Source organism: Diceros bicornis, chromosome 15 (assembly GCF_020826845.1).
Source record: "Diceros bicornis minor isolate mBicDic1 chromosome 15, mDicBic1.mat.cur, whole genome shotgun sequence".
Taxonomy (NCBI): domain Eukaryota; kingdom Metazoa; phylum Chordata; class Mammalia; order Perissodactyla; family Rhinocerotidae; genus Diceros; species Diceros bicornis.
The window spans coordinates 38,924,665-38,947,427 of NC_080754.1; the positions used below are offsets into that span (position 1 = coordinate 38,924,665).

At 39.5% G+C, this 22,763-nt stretch overlaps 1 protein-coding gene across 1 annotated transcript in view; it reads right to left on the reverse strand.

Moving 5' to 3' along the window:
* VPS8 (VPS8 subunit of CORVET complex) overlaps window positions 1-20,666 on the reverse strand; it is a 257,252-nt gene extending 236,586 nt beyond the window's left edge. Inside the window, exons 1-3 of the mRNA XM_058556181.1 lie at window positions 20,622-20,666; window positions 4,870-5,115; window positions 3,999-4,067 (exon numbers count right to left, since the gene is read on the reverse strand). Of these exons, the coding sequence (XP_058412164.1) occupies window positions 3,999-4,067; window positions 4,870-5,022 (222 nt within the window). The 5' untranslated portion in view covers window positions 5,023-5,115; window positions 20,622-20,666. The remainder of the gene's footprint in view (window positions 1-3,998; window positions 4,068-4,869; window positions 5,116-20,621) is intronic.
* Window positions 20,667-22,763: the final 2,097 nt, after the last annotated feature.

A 22,763-nucleotide genomic window follows, 5' to 3' on the forward strand; every position in this document is an offset into this window, starting at 1 on the left:
AGAGCTAGGATTAACAAGGAGATATTGTTACTGGAGATCTGTACAAGAGTGGAATAACTGCTATAGGGAAATGGAAAGTAAGTAATTCGGAAATAAGAACTGCAGCACCAAGGTCTTAAGCAAGAGACTCAATCAGAATCTTATTTGATTTTCTTAAGCAGCCTGGGGACACAATTAAAGAAAACAGACCAGCTAAGTTAAGCCAGGCTTGAGGGCTTATAGGGTATGTGAAAAAAAAAAGCGAAGGAAAGAAGAGAATTGAGAGTACCAATAAGGCTGAATTTAAAAATTACTAGCTACACAGTAGAGATATCAATTCTCCTAAACTGATGTGTAAAATCTACACAATCATATCAAATTTCAGCTGATTTTTGTGTGTGTTCAGGTATGTAAGAGTAAACTAATAAAGTGATTCTCAAACTTACAGAGAAATGCAAAAGACCAAGAACAAGCAAGGCAATCTTGAAGAAAAACAACAAAGCTAGAAGATTTGAAACTACTAGATATAAAGATCTATTATAAAAAAAGCTTTGAACATTAGAGTGTGATATTGGGACAAGTACAGACAGACCAATAGAATCAGACCTGCACATACATGATCACCTGACTGAAAACAAAGGTGACAGAATACTCTTTTCAGCAAATGGTGCTGGCTCATATCTAACCATCACAAACAAAAAATTTCAGATGAACTGCAGATCTAAAAGTGAAAGGCAGAACAATAAAGATTTTAAAACAAAAGAAGATAGCATCATCATGACCTTGGAACTTGCAAAATTTTCTTAAATAAGACACACAAAAAAACCATAATGGAAAAACTTAATAAGCTGAACTATATTAACATTAAGAACTTCCGCTCATCAAAAGAAACCATTAATAGAGTGAAAAAGTAACCCACAGAATGGAAGAAGAGATTTGCAATAATATATCTAACAAAGGGCTTATATCTATCACATATAAAGAACTCCTATAAACAAGTTTAAAAAAAACCAATTCAATAGAAAAGTGAGCAAAAGACATGAAAAGGCAATTCACAAGAGAGAGATCCAAATGGCCAAAACACATGTCAAGGTACCCAACTTCATCAGTTTTCAGGGAAATTCAGATTAAGACCATGATATGATACCACTACACACCTATAAGAACGAATGGCTAAAGTGAAAAAGAGAAAAACTCAAAAGTTGACCAGGGTATGTTAACCAGAACTCCCATATATTGCTGCTGGAAGTATATATTATTACAACCACTTTGAAAAACCCAAGGCAGTATCTACTAAAGCTGAACATACCCATATCCGATGACCCAGCAATTCTACTCCTAGGTATACACCCAACAGAAATGTGTGTGTGAGCGTGTGTAAGTATATGTATGTCTCAAGACATGAATAAGAACATTCACAGCAGCACTCTTCATCATAGCCAGAAATCAGAAATTATACAAATACCCATACACGGTAGAATGAATAAATAATGGTATATACGTTAAGAATTTTATACAGCAATGAGAATGGATGAACACTTACATGCAAAAACATGAATGAATCTGAAAACATATTATTGAGGGAAATAAGGCAGACACACGAAAGCACATGCTGTATAATTCCATTTATATGAAGTTCAAAGCAGGCAACCTAATCAATGCTGGTAAAAGTTAGGAAAGTGATTATCGTGGGGTTGGGTACTGAAGGGGCACAAGATGAGCTTCTGGGGTGCTAGTAAGGTTTTATTTCTTCATCCGGATTCTGGTTACACAGGGCATTCAGTTTGTGAAAATTCACCAAGCTATACACTTATGATCTGTGCACTTTTTCTATATGTATGTTACACTTGAACAAAAAGTTCAAAAGAAGTTTCTGGCTGCACAATCCAATAGCAGGATTGAAGTGAAGCCAGGACTACTCTCAGAGACTGGGAGACTAGGAAAGATCAAGAGACTTGGTCTTGATGAGGTCAAAAAATAGGTTTAAAGAAAGTAAGGGAATGGGCGGGGGCTGCAGGGTAGTTATGGATAGAGAATGGAATTGCAAAATTAAAAACCTAGAAGTAGCACAGTTTCAAAGAATGACAAGGCCTAGTAACATTATTTCATGCCCTAAATTCTGAGATTTAGGATGTCTCGATAATCTCTAACTTCCCATTCTGTGAAATTTCTTGGATGTGTATTTCTTCCTAGCCTCTCATCAGGTTGATATTAATATTATAGAATATATGCACCCACATATCCTGGAGCAAGTGCTTATTTATACTTTCTACTTCTGTCTTTTTCATTTAAAAAATAATTTTCTTTAACACTTCTTTCCCCTTATAGTCTTCACAATGTTCTATAACTTAAATTATTTTTGCTTTCACTTATCCACCTGCCTAGCTCCCTGGAGGTACGAAGGCTGGCCAATTTCCAGTCCCATTTCTCTCTCAAGGTCAGAGACAGTTGTATAGCACTTTATAATTCCAACATCTAACACTATGACCCAAATACACTAGGCACCCAAATTACTCTTGAGAACGATAACAGTATTATCTTCTCAGTAAACCACTAATGACTACTTACTGTTAATCATAGATAAGAAAATTGTGTAAAGACGGTTTTCCTTCATTATGAACTAGAGTCTCATTTATGAGCATTATTTTCTTTGCCATTATTTTATAAATATGTACAAATAGGGCTATGTACACAGTCCTCTACGATTATTTTTATTTCACACTTAGTAAGATAATTGAAATGAGGATGTGATTAAGAACGTGTTAACAAAATTGATTAAAATTAATATCTTCATCTCTAAATGAAAGATTTCCTCTATATTAGAATGCAATAAATAAAAGACACTTCACTGCAGCAGAATACTCTTTCATAGACCAAAGCCTTCTTTGTCCAAACTAAAAATGTTTAAGTGTTAACACAGATCATATAGAACATTTTTGAAGTTAAAATATATTCAAAGTAACAGCAACATCAAACTGATATAAAAAATAGAAATAAAAGTCATACAAGAAAAATGAAAGAATTCACAGAGAAAGTAGTTTGCATCCCATAGTGTTGGCTATAACCCTAAAAATATAGGTAAAAAAGTGATAAAGACTGAGGCCCAACTCACTCAGAGCTGTGGGATCAGTGGGCATTTTTGTTGGGGAAGCTTTGCATCATTATCTTTTAAAAAACACCACTATGGATCTGAAATAGATTTATACACAAACAAATCTTTCTCAAATTAGAAGGTAAAACCTCCAAGGGAAGTCTTAAGCAAGTTTTTAAAAGATCAAGAAGACCAAGTTGAAGAATTGTCAGCAGATGCAGGGTACATAAACACTGGCAGGTTCCACCAACATGTACTCCCACAAAGTTCCTTTATAAAGCCTTTATGATGTGCTAATTCAGAAAAGAATAACATCACTTCAAAACTTGGAAAAACTTTTTAATGGAGATGGTACTCATAAGATAAACCATGGAGGTTTTGTTTTCCTCATAGAGAAGAGTGAAGAGGTGCATTAAAGGTGCATTAAAGAGCACTGCAGACGCTCTTCAGTATCAGAGGATGAGCTATCCGAATATCACTGGTAGAGACAACATTATCAAAACATAATACAAACCTGAAAAGCGACATGAATTTAGTGTTTTAACTTAATAAAACACTTTTTTAAAATCTACCAAGCGTGAGGCATTGTACTGGGCACAGGAATGAACAAGACACGGCTTCTGGCCTTGGGAAGCTCACAATCTAGATCAGCACTGTCCAACAGAACTTCCTGCAACGATGGAAATGTCTTATATCTACGCTGTCCACTATAGCAGCCACTAGCCACATATGGCTACTGAGCACTTGAAATGTGCCTGTACAACTGACGAACTGAAGTTTTAATTTTTATTTAATTAATTTAAATTGCCACATGTGACTAGTGGCTCCCATATTGGACAGGGCAAATCTAGATACACACACTATAACTAACCCAGAAAGTATTAAAATCAATGCCATAAAATGACGATGATCTTCAATATATACTTACCTCATTTAGTATGCTTTCCAGTGTTGGAGGAGTATCAACTTGAGGAATATCAAACTCCTTGTCATCAATCTAAATAGAGAACACAAATTAATGTTCACATAATGATACCTTCCCTCTTACAATTGTGAGGGTATTCTTTATCAATCAAGAGACAAACGTACCACCAAACTGATCATACAGAGAGCCAACTCAATAATCCATGGTAATAAGGATCAGAACAAAAGACCACAGAATTATTTCCTTTCCTATCCACATACTCAGTGATTACCAAGGACAAATACGCACTGACTGCACTATCCTCACAGCCCTTTCCAGAAAGCTTCTGTTGAAGGACTTTGGCATCTTCTTTCTTAAACATGACAAAATAGCAAGTCTTATGACAAGCCCTAATTTTCTAAGTTTGGACATAAGTCATAAGCAATATACAAAGGTCTGACATTGCATTTCCTAGTTATTTCATAAATTATGGTGAGAGATGATTAGGTCAAACAACTTGTCATTAAGTATTCGCATGGTCACAAAATCCTATTAATATAATATCAAATCAATGGGAAAAAAATCACTGTGCAAGAATTCTAAACCAACTACTGGCTTTACAATTTTGAGAAGTCATTTAACATAGCTGCACTTCAGTATCTTCCTCTATAAAACAGATTATCAGCGTTGTGAAGCGCAAATGAGAACATGTATTAAAGTGTTTCATAAACTGTAATGAACTATACAAATGAAGAGTAATATTATCTCATAAAACTATCCATAGACTCCTATTAATCTATGCAAAAATGATAGATTTAGAGCCTTTGGGTCATAAAGCACACTCTAACCAAAATTTTGGTTAAATATCATCACTTGACAAAAGTTGGATTTTTACCAGATCATTTTTGAACTCCAGTTCCTTGTCCAGATCTATGTAAGAGAACTTCGAAAGCGAAGCTTCTAGATTGAAAGACTTATTCAGTTCTTCTTCAGTAGTCTTGGCACAGAGGCTCTGTTCCACATTTTCATGGTCTGGTTCATTTTCCATATTTGCTTTTAATAATTGTATTCAGTCAATCCAAGCAAGTTTTTGTTTGTTTTGTTTTGTGGCCTTAGATCATGATGACCTGAAGGATGATCTCTCTTCAAAAAAGAAAAAATATTTACCATTTAGATTTCCTCAACTGAACATTCCAAAGACTGACTTGGTCAGACTTGTGGAAACTGATTCTTCACTCAGCCATCTGATTATAGGCAAAGAGAAATCAACACTAGGGTACAGGGTATGACATGGGTGGGGGTTTCTACGGGAGCACAAAGGAGCAACATCTAACATCATGAGTCTGGAAAGTGGCCCACCACCCAAAGTCACAAGTCTGGTGACAGCGACAGACTTGGGACAAGCTCAGCCACTACACCCCGTACCAACTAGATTTACATACCTAAGAGCGCGAGTGGTGCCAAAAGCTGCAATTAACCCCTTCCTCACATTCCCAAACCTCAGAGTAGATCTCCAGTTCCCCTGGAGAGAGGCATATAGACCAGTTTTGTCGTTGGCATCCATACAGGGCCACAGATCACTCAGGAAGTTTAGTGTAGATGCAGAGGGCCCAGAATGGATAGCTAGTCACTTACTACGACACTAGCAAATCTAAGGGTTCAGATCTAATAGGGGAGATAACAAAGATCCCAGGATAAAATAATTCCACAGCCGACTAGCGATTTCTAGAAAGAAAGTCACAAAGAAACATGGACACTTTCAGGGAAAACTGAAATACTAAAGAAAAAAAAAAGTATGCAATTTTTTGTATATTTCACAGCTCTAAATGATATGATGCTATACCAAAAAGAAATAGATAATTTGGTTTACTTGCAAAATTGTCTAGAAAATAACTACCTGTAAAATTTCTAGAAAACTGAAGATATATTCAGGAAAAAAAATTATAAGTTTAATGATTAAATTTGTTCTTAAATGTTTTTAGTTTGTGTTAGAATTAGGCTACATGTGACCAAACTTTAAAAAGTCCATCACTTAGTTCTACCTGTTTAGAATAAAGAAGTAAAAACATGAAAATAGAAGCAATGCCACAGTAATAATGATAATAAAAACAAAGGTCATTTTGTTTTCTAGACTACCTGTTTTCCACAGCTCGCAACAACTAGCAGTAACTCTCAGTGGGCAGCTTTTTCAAAGTACAGACTGCCAGCAGGGGGCATAATCACCACCACCACCAACAACCCTCCCCACCATTCGAGATTCTCCTACTCTTGCCCCTTAGGGAAGTGAAGGCAGAAAAAAGGTTTACAACCACCTCGCCATTGACAGAACTAATTTTTTCCAAGGGAATTGGGGATTAGTTGTTATTGTTTTTTAAAAAATAACATGCCCAAAACTCAATGACAATTTTATTTAATTTAAGGCTCATTTTTCTTAGTACTTATAATGAATTTCACTTCCTTCGACATTTCATTATTATCATATTAAAAGAAATGCATATCTACTATGTGTAAGACATGTACATTCATGAAGACTGATTTTTCAAAATCTGAAAACAATTTTTCTGGCTAGTACATTTGGTATATTACCAAACACAGACTAATTTCTCTCACATGTTACAGAAGATAGACTATGAGGCTCTGTCCTACAAACACATGCTATCAAATACATTCCTAGAAGACAGAACAGGGCATTCTGTATCTGGCAACATTTGAAAGCAGCTTTCCAATCCCGGGTACTAAATCCACTGCTCCTCTTGCAATGAGCCAAATGCAGTAGCAATATTAGCGTTTATATGCCTTTCTGCAAAGAAGACTGAATTGGCTCATGACAAATTATTTCTTAATAAAGTTCACTCTTATTTGTACCACTTAGCAAAAATGATTACAATTAGTCAAGGAATGCCTGCAAACATGCACAATCTAACTCACATGCAGTGGTTCCTGAGGACAGTTATTAAGTTGTATTCTCATACATTTTTTAAGAAATAGTGGAAAAGACCACAAAGCCAAAAAAAGTTTTATTTAAATGATTAATAACCTAAAATGTTTCATTCTTCACATTTGTCTTTCCAAAATAACTCAGAATGGAAAATAATCTTTTTCTGGCTCTTTTCATATCTCCTATCTAGAGTTAGTATGAGGTTCTCAGGACAGCTCAGCATCTGTGAACACCGATACCACACTGAAGAGGTTGCAAGTGATCAAGCATTCGCTGGAGAAAGAACATCACCGGGCCATGCTACCCTACTCCATTTCCAACCTTCACTTCACTGAACTCCTGTTGTGATGTGGTGGCAAAGCGGAAAGAACCTAAGCCAAAGAGTCAATTAAAATCAGATTAGAATCTGGATTTTCCCAGCTTCTATCTGTGACCTGGGTCAATCTGTCCACCCTTTCTGAGCCCTTCCATTTCTACATCTGTAAGACGAAATATTGTGTCCATTTGTCTTATTTGCCCAGAGCAGCACCTCTTGTTCTGGGAAGGGCTCCTTCAAACCATGTGGTTCTTGTGGAGGCTGCCAATCAAAATTTCCCTAGTAATAGAGACTGCATAATATAGGAAGAGTCCTTCACCACGGTTCATTAAAAGAGAACTGGTGAGGAAGAGCCATTTCCACTGTTCCCAAACAATGAATAACAAAGCTGAGCAGCACTCCCACCGTCCACCCCACCCCACTCTGTAGAAAAGCAGGTCATTTATTCAGCACATATCAACAAAACCCCTGTTAACGCATCTGTCACTGGAGATCCATTCTACTGACAGAATTTACATTCTAGGCACATATTCTCTAATAAGAATGAAATCAGCCTACAAACAGAACCAGAGAAGAGGAGGAAAGAGTGTCCTGATATCTTCGGCCCGAGATTCGTCTTCCATGATGTTAGCTCTAGCCATAGCCTTCGGGCATTTTGGCTACGTAAAACAACAACTCTCTCCACTCTCTCAATTTTTTTTTGGTCACTTACAGTTCAGAGTCCTGACTCTTAGGAATGCAACTACCTATTTTGCAGGGCTACCGTGAGGAATAAGTAATAGAATGACTGTAAAGCATTTAGAATAATGCCTGGCCTCAGAGTAGGTTTTCAAGAAATATTAGCTATTATCACTTAACACTTCCTCAAGATTTTCAAATTCTTCTAAAGTTAAAGACCCTGGAACAAGATCCAGTACTTTTGGAAAGGACTAGCTGGTGCTAAGCATATCGGAAGGATATACTTCTGATATCATATTAGAAGTTTCTTCATGAGTTGAATGGTTAGGGTTTTATCTAAGGTCAGTACCGCTCCCAGAAAGCATCAGAGACCCTTAATAAAAACTTTTAATTATGATAAGTGTCTTATACTACTAACTCATTCTAAAATTATGCCTTTTTTTACATCAACTTCCTCTTTTGTCACTTACCAGCAGTTATTCCTTTCTTTATGTTAGTCAGCAAATTTTTCTAACCCAAATAAACCTACTGGATCAAAAGATCACCATGCTTAGATTTTTTTAAAAAAGGAGAGTTCAGAGAGTGACGTCAGCATCATGGCGGAGTGAGCTTTCCCGTGAATTCTTCCCCCACAAAATACAACAAAAGTAACAGCCACAGACCAACAACGGAATCCCAGACAGTCAAAAGCTGGAGCGGAGGGATCCACACTGCCGCACATCTGAGAGCGGAACGTGCTGGGCCCCCGGAGGAAGTGGGGAGAGGTAAGGAGAACTCCGCTCCCTCCCCATCAGATCAGCGATCCGTCCGCGCGGCTCCCAGAGAGGGGGGAGGGGCGGCCCTCGGCGGGAAACTGTAGCTCTTCGGGCGCTCTCAGCCAGTGGGAAACTCCCGCACAGAGGGCTCAGAGGAGCCACAGGGCTACCATCAACATCTGAGCAACCCAGAGAGCGGATAAAGAGGGGCAAACGAGAAGCCTCCCACGTCAGAGACCCAGAGGGCAAAAGAGAGAGCTCCCCCCTCCCCGCAACCCGGAGTCTGCAGCTCGACCAGATCTAGCGGTCCGAGGCAGACCTGAATAAACTGGACTGGACCCGTGGATCGCAGTGGGGAAAAGAAACAAAACAAAACAAAACAAAACTGCGGATCGCAGCAGAAAAACTGGGGCAGAGCGCAGGGGGCTTAGACTACACAGCCCTTTACCACCACACAGTGGCGGCAGGTGGAAATTGCAACCAGAGACTTCCAGGATGAGGAAAATCAAAACCAACACAGGAACCACAATGCAAAAATATATGAAATCACCAGACCAGAAACAAAATGACAAGCACCCAGAAATCAACCCCGAAGACACAGAAATCCATAAACTAAATGACAGAGATTTCAAAATAGCTATCATAAAAACACTCAACGAAATACGAGACAACACAGACAAACAATTAAATGAGATTAGGAGTTTCTTCACAAAAGAGATTGAAATCATAAAGAAAAACCTATCAGGGCTGATGGAGATGAAGAACACAATGGAGGAGATAAAGGAGAATCTGGAATCTTTAAAGAACAGAGCTGACAATATGGAGGAAAGAATTAGTACTTTAGAGGATAGGAATACAGATATACTCCAGATGGAAGAAGAGAGAGAACTAAGACTAAAAAGAAATGAAGAAAGACTCCGAGAAATATCGGACTCTATTAGAAAATGTAACATAAGAATTATAGGTATTCCTGAGGGAGAGGAGAGGGAAAGAGGAACAGAGAGCCTATTCAAGGAAATAATAGCTGAAAATTTCCCAAATCTGGGGAAGGAGCAGGAAATACCAGTAAGCGAAGCCAACAGGACTCCTATATATATTAACAGACAAAGGCCTTCACCACGACACCTAGTGGTAAGGCTAGCCAGGGTCAACGACAAAGAAACAATATTAAGGGCAGCTAGACAAAAACAAAAAATAACGTACAAAGGAACTCCCATCAGGCTCTCAGCGGATTTCTCAACAGAAACTTTTCAGGCTAGAAGAGACTGGAATGATATATTCAAAACACTAAAAGACAAAAACTTTCAGCCAAGAATACTCTATCCAGCAAAAATATCCTTCAAATATGATGGAGAAACAGTAACTCTCCCAGATAAACAAAAGCTAAGGGAGTTCATGGCCACGAGACCGCCACTACAAGAAATACTCAAGAAGGCCCTCAGGCCTGAAAACAAGAAGAGAAAGGGAACACAAAGCTTGGAGTAAGGAGAAAAGTAGGTAGACAAAATCAGAGAAATAGTAGATCTTTACCGGAATAGGTTAGCAACCACTTAAATACTAAACTCAAAGATCAAAAGAAGAAATTCACCAAAAATAAATTTAACCTCATCACTGTAAACACACAGCCACAACACAAGATAGAATAAGGTATAACAAGAGCAACTTAGAAGGGGAAGAGGAAAGTGACTGAATTGACTTAGTATAAGGAAATAGGAGGCTATCAGATAATGGACTATCTCATACAGAAGATTTTTCGCCCAAACCTCAAGGTAACCACTAAACAAATAATCAAATTAAAACCACATATGATAAACAAAGAGAAAACTAGAAGAATCATAAGACAGAACAACCAAACTGAATTGGCAGTCCAAAACAAATGGGACAAGAAACAAAGGAAATGCAAAAGAACCAGAAAATAAGTGACAAAACAGCAACATTCAACCCTCATATTTCAATAATTACCCTAAATGTAAATGGATTGAACTCTCCAATCAAAAGATACAGAGTGGCAGGATGGATTAAAAAGCAAGACCCAACAATATGCTGCCTTCAGGAAACACATCTTAGCACTAAAGACAAGCACAGGCTCAGAGTGAAAGGATGGAAGACAATACTCCAAGCTAATGGCAAACAAAAGAAAGCAGGTGTTGCCATACTCATATCAGACAAAGTAGACTTCAAGATAAAACAGGTTAAGAAAGACAAAGAAGGGAAATATATAATGATAAAAGGGACACTCCATCAAGAAGACATATCACTTATAAATATATATGCACCCAACATAGGAGCACCAATGTACATAAAACAACTATTAACAAACCTAAAAGGAGAAATCAACAACAACACAATAATAGTAGGGGATCTTAACACCCCACTTACAGCAATGGATAGATCATCCAGACAAAAAGTTAATAAAGAAATATTAGACTTAAATGAAAAACTGGACGAGATGGACCTAGTAGACATATACAGAGCACTCCACCCAAAAACAGCTGACTACACATTCTTCTCAAGCGCGCATGGAACATTCTCTAGGATAGACCATATGTTGGGAAACAAAGCAAGCCTCAATAAATTTAAGAAGATTGAAATCATAACAAGCATCTTTTCAGACCATAAGGCTATGAAACTGGAAATGAACCAGGAAAAAAAAACTGGGAAAGTGACAAAAATGTGGAGATTAAACAACATGCTACTGAACAACCAATGGATCATTGATGAAATTAAAGGAGAAATCAAAAACTATCTGGAAACAAACGAAAATGATAACATGCCATATCAAACCATATGGGACGCAGCAAAAGCGGTCCTGAGAGGGAAACTCATAGCGATACAAGCCCACCTTAACAAACAAGAAAAAGCCCTAATAGGCAACCTTAAATTACACCTAACAGAACTAGAAAAAGAAGAACAAACAAAGCCCAAAGCCAGCAGAAGGAGAGAAATAATAAAAATCAGAGCAGAAATAAATGATATTGAGACCAAAAAAACAGTAGAAAGGATTAATGAAACAAAGAGTTGGTTCTTCGAGAAGATAAACAAAATAGACAAACCCTTAGCCAGGCTAACTAAGAAAAAAAGAGAAAAGGCTCAAGTAAATAAAATTAGAAATGAAAGAGGAGAAATTACAACGGATACCATGGAAATACAGAGGATTATAAGAGAATACTATGAGAAATTATATGCCAACAAATTGGACAATCTAGAAGAAATGGATAAATTCTTAGACTTATACAACCTCCCAAAATTGAACCAAGAAGAAATGGAGAATCTGAATAGACCAATCACAAGTAAAGAGATTGAAATAGTAATCAAAAACCTCCCAAAAAATAAAAGTCCAGGACCAGATGGCTTCTCCAGTGAATTTTACCAAACATTCAAAGAAGATTTAATACCCATCCTCCTCAAACTATTCCAAAAAATAGAGGAAGATGGAACACTTCCTGAATCATTCTATGAGGCCAACATCACCCTGATACTGAAACCAGACAAAGACAATACAAAGAAAGAAAATTACAGGCCAATATCGCTGATGAACATTGATGCAAAAATCCTCAACAAAATATTGGCAAACCGAATACAACAATATATTAAAAAGATCATACACCATGATCAAGTGGGATTTATACCAGAGACGCAGGGATGGTTCAACATCCGCAAATCAATCAACGTGATACATCACATCAACAAAACAAAGAATAAAAACCACATGATCATCTCAATAGACGCAGAGAAGGCATTTGACAAGATACAACATCCATTTATGATAAAAACTCTCAATAAAATGGGAATAGAAGGAAAGTACCTCAACATAATAAAGGCCATATATGACAAACCCACAGCTAACATCATACTCAACGGGGAAAGACTGAAAGCCATTCCTCTGAGAACAGGAACGAGGCAGGGCTGCCCACTCTCACCACTCCTGTTCAACATAGTACTGGAGGTTTTGGCCAGAGCAATTAGGCAAGAAAAAGGAATAAAAGGAATCCAAATAGGTAACGAAGAAGTGAAACTCTCACTATTTGCAGATGACATGATTGTATATATAGAAAACCCTAAAGAATCTGTTGGAAAACTGTTAGAAACAATCAACAACTACAGCAAAGTTGCAGGGTACAAAATCAATCTACAAAAATCAGTTGCATTTCTATATGCTAATAATGAACTAACAGAAAGAGAGCTCAAAAAGATAATACCATTTACAATTGCATCAAAAAGAATAAAATACCTAGGAATAAATCTTACCAAGGAGGTGAAGGACCTATACAATGAGAACTACAAGACATTATTGAGGGAAATCTACGATGACATAAAGAAATGGAAAGATATCCCATGCACGTGGATTGGAAGAATAAACACAGTTAAAATGTCTATATTACCTAAAGCAATCTACAGATTCAATGCAATCCCAATCAGAATCCCAATGACATTCTTCACAGAAATAGAAAAAAGAATACTAAAATTTATATGGGGCAACAAAAGACCCCGAATAGCTAAAGAAATCCTAAAGAAAAAGAACAAAGCAGGAGGCATCACAATTCCTGACTTCAAAACATACTACAAAGCAATAGTAATCAAAACAGCATGGTACTGGTACAAAAACAGACACACAGATCAATGGAACAGAATTGAAAGCCCAGAAATAAAACCACACATATACGGACAGCTAATTTTCGACAAAGGTGCTAAGGACATGCAATGGAGAAAGGAAAGTCTCTTCAATAAATGGTGTTGGGAAAACTGGACATCCACATGCAAAAGAATGAAAGTGGACCATGTGCTATCGCCATTCACAAAAATTAACTCAAAATGGATCAAAGACCTGAAGGTGAGACCTGAAACTATAAAACTCATAGAAGAAAATATAGGCAACACACTATTTGACATTGGGTTTAAAGGAATCTTTTCGGATGACATGCCTACCCAGACTAGGGAAACTAAAGAAAAAATAAACAAGTGGGACTTTATCAGACTAAAGAGCTTTTATAAGACAAATGAAATCAGAATCAAGATGAACAACCAACCAACCAGCTGGGAGAGAATATTTGCAAAACATACATCTGACAAGGGGTTGATCTCCATAATATATAAAGAACTCACACAATTGAACAACAAAAAAACAAACAACCCGATCAAAAAATGGGCAGAGGAAATGAACAGACACTTCTCCAAGGAAGATATACAGATGGCCAATAGGCACGTGAAAAGATGCTCAACATCACTAATCATCAGGGAAATGCAAATCAAAACAACACTAAGATACCACCTCACGCCCGTTAGAATGGCTATAATCACCAAGACAAAAAACAACAAATGTTGGAGAGGATGTGGAGAAACAGGAACCCTCATACACAGCTGGTGGGAATGCAAATTGGTGCAGCCTCTATGGAAAACGGTATGGAGATTCCTCAAAGAATTAAAAATAGAGATGCCCTATGATCCAGCCATCCCACTACTGGGAATCTATCCAACGCACCTGAAATCAACAATCCAAAGAGGCTTATGCACCCCTATGTTCATTGCAGCATTATTCACCATAGCCAAGAAGTGGAAGCAACCTAAGTGTCCCTCGACTGACGATTGGATTAAGAAAATGTGGTATATATATACAATGGAATACTACTCAGCCATAAAAAAAGACAAAATCGTCCCATTTGCAACAACATGGATGGGCCTGGAGCGTATTATGTTAAGTGAAATAAGCCAGAAAGAGAAAGACAAACACTGTATGATCTCACTCATATGTGGAATATAAACCAACACATGGACAGAGAAAACTGGACTGTGGTTACCCGGGAAGTGGGGGTGGGGGGTGGGCACAAGGGGTGAAGGGAGTCATATATGGGGTGATGGACAAACAAAAATGTACAACCCAAAATTTCACAATGTTAGAAACCATTAAAATATCAATAAAAATAAAAAAAAATAAAAAAAAAAAAAAAGGAGAGTTCACTGGAGAAGCTTCTGTAAATTCTTTAGAAATTGAGCTGTGGTTGGCAGGATGGTGCCCAACCACGTCCGTCTTAATCCCCAGAACCTGTGACTAGGTTACCTCACATGTCAAAAGGAACTTTGCAGATGTGATTAAATTAGGATCTTGAGTTGGGGAGATTATGCTGGATTATCTGGGTGAGCCCAAGTTAGCCACAAAGGTCTTTAAAAGTGGATGAGGGAGGCAGAAGAGTGTCAGAGAAAGAGATGTGACAACAGAAGCACGGTCAGAAAGATGCTATGCTGGAGGTTTTGAGGAAGAGGAAGGATGCCAGGAGCCAAGGAATTTAGGCAGCCTCGAGAAGCTGCAAAAGGCAAGGAAAAGGATTCTCTCCTAGAGCCTCCAGAAGGACGCTGCCACTCTAAGGACGCAGGACACAGCCTAGTAAGACTGGTGCTGGACTTGTGAACTACGGAACTGTAAGTAATAAATCTGTGTTTTTTTAAAGCCACTAAGTGTGTGGTAATTTGTTACAGCAGGAATAGGAAATGAATACACTAACAAACTTCAATTAATTTGTTTCTGGTCACATCGCCAACATTCTGAAATACCAACCCCTCCCTTGTCACTTAGTGTTGCCCAAATATTTATTGAGCAAGGTTTCAGTCCAATATGCAGACCAATGATTAAATGCTTAATATATGATGCTTAATATCACACACTTGATGCAGACACTGCCTTCAGATATCACTTAAGTGCTACCCCAGTACAAAGGTTGGCAATGAACTACTGATAATTTCCTCTTGAGATGTGATTCTACAACTAGTTCTTCACAACAACCATCCCGTGATCTAGTGTTTTTATAGTTCTTAAGGTTACATTACTTGTTTCTTAGTCTCTCCCAGAATGAAATCAGATTAATCTGACAGGAAATATATATCACAGAATCATGATTACCCAATATGTTGTCCTCTTCTGAGCACCGATAAACTAATATTTTAATAGTTCCGACTTAAGATTATCTGACATCTTGATAGTTACCAAGGCTATTCTCTCTTAATTAAGAAGGCTAGTCCCATCCAATTAATAATAGATTCAAGGACCATTTAAAAAAATATATGTACCATATAAACAGCAATGACACTGGCCAACTGAATAAGAACTCTAGAATGTGACCTAGATGAGGCCAGGTTAATGTGAAACTCTTTCACCAGTTTTTTTTTTACTGTGGCAGACATTCCCAACTGCTCTCAAGTTCCAGGAGCCTACTTAATTCACTGACATTCTTTTCCTCCTAAAAGTGTCATATGAGACACTTTTCACATTAAGACGAAATCAAATCAAGTTTTTTTTAATTTACTATATCCCCAGAAAGATACCATGAAATGAAATGGAAACAATTTTACATGCCAACTTTGTTTCTAGCATTTCCAATCCAAGTATTTCTCTTCTTCCGTTTCTTTGTTTTGTCTCATCTTCTTGTGGTTTGTTTCGTGAAGAAAAATATAATAGAGGACTAATTTCTATTAGTTTTCTATTACCTTTCTCTAGTAAATGGACTCATTTTTAATGGCTCCCCAACGCCTACAGGATAAAATTCCAAATTCTAAGCGCATGATTCCAGACATCACGTTAGCTGACCCTACCTTCCTTTACAACTAAACTTAGTATCTGTATTCAGAGTCCTTTGCGAATAGCTTCCACTTTCCCTCCACGTCTGCTCACACTGGTTCACCTTCCCTTTCCTTTCCCTTTCCATTTATCTAAGTTCCTTCTGTCCTTCCATCCTTCTGGGCACATTCCTTCTCCAAGCATCCTATGAATCCAGAATGCATGTCTTCTTTAGAACAGTGCCTTGGCACTTTTCTCATACTGATTCATTAGTTGACTTACCATGTGACTATGCCTTTTCTCCCCAACTATACCACAAAAACAGGGCCATGCTTCTTTGTATATTCCTTATCACTGGGCTCACTGACTTGCAAAGCTATGGAGACAGTCAATAAATATTTGCTGATTAACACAGGAACTGGAAGACAGGAGTAACACCTGTGTTGCAAATTAAATATATCAGTTTTATTATCCGTAATTGTTAAGCTTCAGAGGATATTATTTGACTCACAGCACATAGGAATCTGCCATAATTGGCCAAGTTATAATTGAGTTCTATCTTTATGTAATCAGCCTTGTCAACGACTGCTGATCATATTCATCCTTCAGATATCAGCTAAAACTTTGCTTCCTCAAATGAGCCTTTTTTGTCCTGCTCAACTAGACTAGGTTCCCTGTTAATATGCACCTATAACACTGTTCTCTTTCATTACACTTATCACATTGCAATCAGTTTTTCAGTGTCTGAACCATCATTCCCTTCCCTCAACTGGAATGCAGGTTCTAGGAGAGCAAAGACCAGATCTGCCTTGTTTATCATTGTATTTCCAGTGCCTAATTACACAGTAGCTAATCTATCCACCAATCCATCTATCCACCCCTCCATCCATCCCTCCCTCCCTCCCTAGGTAAGCAGCCAAGCCAACACTGCATCACTGGCTTCCACAGTCTCAAATAGCAGTTCTGGTCATTCAAAATAAGACACAGTTAGTCATTTTACCCCAAAAAGCCTCCCACGTTGTAAGTTCCAGTCTTTGCATCTAGGTGAGATTTTTAAAAATCCCTAACATTGATTTTTTTAAATGATCATTTAGCTCATTTATAACACATCACAAACTCCACAATTCCAGATGTTTCATTTTCTTTTATATTAATTCAGCCTACGGGCCAAGATGAAAACAAGGAGAAATGTATCATATGTCCATTCAATTTACAGGAATTCAACTATTATCTTCAGCAAAGGGAAAGAGAAAAAAAGGAATGATTTCACACAGAACTAGGGACTCTGCACACCATTCCACTCAAGAACTATATGCTTCAGAGTGAGTATGGGATAGGAGATGAATATTGCTGTCCTTTTGGTCAATTTCAGTCCTTGCATGCCTCATACATAAGCAATCTATTTCACCTGTGCTCAAAATAAACAGCATGCTATTCCAACATGGAGCAAAAGCTGGCTGTGTTGGACTTCCTGAGAGATCATATGTCAGTCTCCAACATCACTCCTTCCCAGGGTACTTTTTCAAGGGAACTCAAGTTTCACTTTACTCACGGACTTCAGAAACAGACCCTGTGTTAGACGCAATGCTACTACATACCAGAATGAGCTGCTTTCTTGATCCCCAAGGTTCTTTCCAAGAATAAGCACATTTAGGTAACTAGGGGCCACGGCGCTTGGAGCTGCCACAACAAAAAAGCCCAAACCTCTCTTTCTCTTCTCTTGGTAAATATCTAAATGAGAAGAGTAACCATTTAAAACTTAGAAGTGCATACAAACAACAAATGTTAAAAAGAAAAGGGAGGGAAAGGAAGAGCATCTGAGACCCACCTGTGCATGGTGCTAAGTTACTACTACAGTCAGACACAACCCACTAGTAGCCCTATTCTAGAATAGAAAAACCTAATCCCCTATCACAATATACAAAACCATAAGAACTAAGTCTACAGTCTATATTATGTACAAATCCTAATATTATTCATCAGTTTTATATAAATATGTGTAAGAGGTGATAAGTGAAATGAACGAGAAAAAATCATCACTACTTTCCAGCTCCTAATAAGTCCCTATTATTATAAGAATCTCTCTTCCAAGACCCACCCCAACCTCAGAGAACTCCTCCTAAGAGGTGCATGGCCCTTGTGTAGGCTGAAATAGATGCCCTTTTCTTTTTCACTGAACTGGTCAGGTGAATTCTTATAAGATAAATGCACAGAAGATAGGATTCCACTCAGTTGTAGGCTGAGTAGATGGTGACCTTCCTATCCATCTTAATTACTAATTTTAATTTTATTTATTTATTTTTTCCCCCAAAGCCCCAGTAGATAGTTGTATGTCATAGCTGCACATCCCTCCAGTTGCTGTACGTGGGACGCGGCTTCATCATGGCCAGAGAAGCGGTGCGTCGGTGCGAGCCCGGGATCCGAACCCGGGCCGCCAGTAGTGGGGCGCGCGCACTTTAACCGCTAAGCCACAGGGCCAGCCCCATTATCCATCTTAATTAACTCTCAATTAATTACACTGTCACCTCAGTTTCTCTTGGTTAGGCGTCGAGGAGGATGTAGAGTCACAAGAGATTTCTTTTTTTTTTTGTTTTTGAAAGAGCAAGAGGAAGTTTTTTGCTAAACTACAGACGGAAAAACAAATTTGATGATGGTTAAAAGATTCCAGCACCTTCACCACCTTTCTTTTGGAAAACAGCTCCTCCTCCATTCCAACCACGCAATTTTGGTGGTGCTGCCAATTAAATATCCCATCTGCCCAGCCAGAAGAGTAGGCACATGACATTCTTGTGTCCCACATGGCCAATCAGTGTCCTTCCCTGGGATTTGTAAATACTAAAGGTAGGAGTTTTCTCTTTACTCTGGGGTGCTTAATCTTGGAAGATGTAACACACGAGCTGTTACATAGAAGGAAGATAATTCAAACATTAACTCAAGATTCAGTTAAGAATAGAACAGTTTGATCTTACAAATATATACAGATGATACCTGAAGCTGTGGGTCAACAGAAGATGCTACCTAACCTCTGTGAAAATTATAAACAGATCAAAAGTTAAACATACTTCATTAAGTTCAAAAGGCCTTACTTTTCATTCACGTACATAACTGACAATTGGTGACACAATGGTTGAAATGTCTCTGAAAGAGTGCGATACAGCTAAATATCATTAAGATGCCCCAATATTCTGGAAAACAGAAAACATCCACCTGCTGATGCTAGTCCAGTTACAAAGGAAATATAGAAAGGATAATCAACATACTATTCTCTTAGAACTCCGGAAAGAATTTTCTCACATGTCTCTTTGACATATGAAGCCCAATAGTTCAAGACGAATTTTTCCCCAATTTATCTTTATTCTATAGAACAGGCCAGCTATTGACAGAGGATTCAATATCTACTGTCTGCTTAAATTTAACCATAAGCAAACCCATGTCTTAGACAAACATGCGTAGGTCTTCCATCCCCATTTGTATTCGACTTCAAACACACACACCTGACATGTAATTACCTCCCAATCGCAGACATCTGGAGTAGAGTTGGCACCACAAGTTAACACATGTTTGCTTTGCTTGTTTTTTGAGGGGATGGGGGTGGAGGAGGGGAGAGTGTGGTAGAGGGTGGGCAACGCAGAGGACAGAGCCTTCCTGTCCATTCTAATATGAGGAGGGTACGGAGGAGGCATGCCTAGTTGGAGAAGGCTCCCCAGCACTTCCTGATAACCATGGCCTTGCAGCCTCTCTCAAGGATCCTACTTCATCCCACCCTAACTTCCTCTGAAGCACACCCAAACATTTTAGACTGCTCTGTTTCCTTCCTTCCCCAGGTACCAGACTTGGACAACTAACGAGGACATAGGAGTGGCCTCCAACTTTAGAGACCCACCTGCCCCCAGCTGCCCTCACCACCTTGCAGGCAGAGACAAACTGGAACCAGCCTCACAGGGTGCACACCCCATCCGAGCCTCGGCCTCACACTTGGGGAGCACATCCATCCCAGTCCTCGAGGGATGGAGGAGCCTCCACCTGTGCCCCAGGCGCGAAAGGGGGGCTGCACACCTGTCGTCCCGGGGAAGGGGGGCGGTGATTACCCGCCTCCTAGTGTCACAATCAAGGGGAGCGGGTGCACCTGTCCCTCAGCCTCACATTTGTTTGGAATCAACAAGTGGAAACTGCCTGACCCAGTTCCAGGCCAAACGCAGGACACGCCCCTCCGCCCAGAGTCAACCCCGCCCCGACGGTGGGCCCGGTCCAGTTAGCCTGTGAGCGGCTCCGTCAACCACCCCGAGGCCGCCCCACTGTCGCGCGGGGGAAAGGGCCGAGGCTCAGGGACCCGGCGTGCGTCCTCCTCTTGCTCTGGCTTCAGCCTCTCACTACTGTCCCCACCCAGCTGGCCCGCTTTCGGGCCATTTCTTACCTGCTCTGGCAGCCACTCCTGCCCAAGAGCCCCCGGCCCACGTGACCCCACCCCCTGCTCTAGCCTCACGCACGCGCAGTATTACCACTGGTGGCCACGCTTCCGCTTTCCTCCTCTTACTCCCGCCTCTCCTGGGTGGTCTGCCCCTCTACGCCACGCCCCCATTTAAAGGGCCAGAGGTCCACTCTCTTACCCTAGGGAGTTAATGTGTGATTAACATCTTGAGGAACAGAAGAGTAGAAACGTCAGAAGAGGAGCACAGACCAATAAATAGCAGTCCTTGAGATGAGAAGAGACACGCTTCTCCAGCCCTATGTCAATAAATTCATCTGGCCTTTAAAAAGTGCACCCACCTTCAGCCAGCCCAGAAAGGGCAGTTGCTTCTCAGGCTTTTGGAGTTTGCAACTAGTTAATTTTTCAAAAATCTTTTTAAAGACGAACATAGAATTGACAGCTTTTTATTTTGCCGAGTAAGGACAATAAAGACACACACACTAAAAATCAACTATTATTTTCTAATTTATCGACAACATTATTCCGCAAAAATACATCTTAACACCAAAAATGTAGGAGAGACACACTCTCAAATAAACGAGTATCTTTTAAATGGATAAAACTGTATGTTTATTTCTCTTATTCCTCTCGAAGAAAGATGAAAGCTTTCAGGACTGACTGGTCTTTAGAGCCACCACTGTAGACAACATTGGCCCCAGGGCACAGATCCTATGCCAGCTGGGACCGATGGTCAAGAAAATAGGAGGCAGAACACCAGGAGCTGCTCCTGGAGGGAGATTCAGAAAATATTCAGTTAGGCAGACATTTACTGAGCATCAACGGTTCACTACACTTCTGGCCTTTGAAGAACCCAAATGTGAGGGGCCGGCCCGCTGGCGCAAGCGGTTAAGTGTGCACGCTCGGCTTTGGTGGCCCGGGGTTCGCAGGTTCGGCTCCCGGGTGCCCACCGATGCACCGCTTCTCAGGCCATGCTGTGGAGCGTCCCATATAAGCTAGAGGAAGATGGGCACAGATGTTAGCCCTGGGCCAATCTTCCTCAGCAAAAAAACAGGAGGATTGGCATCGGATGTTAGCTCAGGGCTGATCTTCCTCACAAAAAAAAGAACCCCAATGTGTGTAAGACACAGTCCTGCTCTCCAGGCACACTTTCTCTAAGAACTCAGTGTCAGACATAGCTACAATACAAGGCAGGCTGTTTTGAGTGGCATAAGAAAAGTATGAGATTATCACTCCAGGATCACAGATGAGGGATAAACGGTGGAACATTTCAGGGAGGAGGAGGTGTCTTATTAGGGCCCTGAAGGATTTCAGTAGACAGAGAAAAGGGAGAATGCCTAGCTGAGTGAACAGTGAGATCAAAGGCAGTATGAAGCAAGATGGGGGACTAGCTGCTGGCTTGATGTGACTGTGGCATGGGCAGTGGCTTTCAAACTTTTTTGATCATCACTCAAAGTAAGAAATACATTTCAGCTGTGACCTAGTGTGTGTGTGTGTGTGTGTGTGTATATACATACTGTGTGTGTGTGTGTGTGCGTCCTGGGACAGTAAGTGCCTTTAGTATGTGTGATACAACTGGTATTTTCTATTCTATTTTATTCTTTTTTCTAATGCTGGTTACAAAATTGATTTCATGACTCACTGATGCATAGCAACAAATAGTTTGAAAGCACTGGTGTTAAATGTGTTAGAGGCACAATGGGATATGAGGCTGGAAAGGCTGGGACCAGATCCAGAAGGACATTGAATGCCAAGATGGGGGGGGGCTCTGCTTTTCTGGTAAGAGCCTCTGGAGGTTCTTAAGCAGAGGAGTGGCATGACTATAGCTGTGTTTTAGAATTTTGGAGACCTGCCTTTGGTTCTGAATATCACATTTTTAGAGGAAAACTATTAAACAGGAGCCTGTCTGGAACAGGGTAAGCAGGCTGGTGAGATCAGAAACCTTATCTGACAGAGAATAGTTGAAAGTGTTGGGCAGAAAGGCAGCTGACAGAAGTGAGGGCAGCTGGGTTATAGCAGTGGGAGATGGGGAAGGTTGCTTTTGGAAATATTTCTACAGCAGCTGTAGACTTATTCTTTAAGTTTGACTTTTATTTTTATTTTTGAGGAAGATTGGCCCTGTGCTAACAT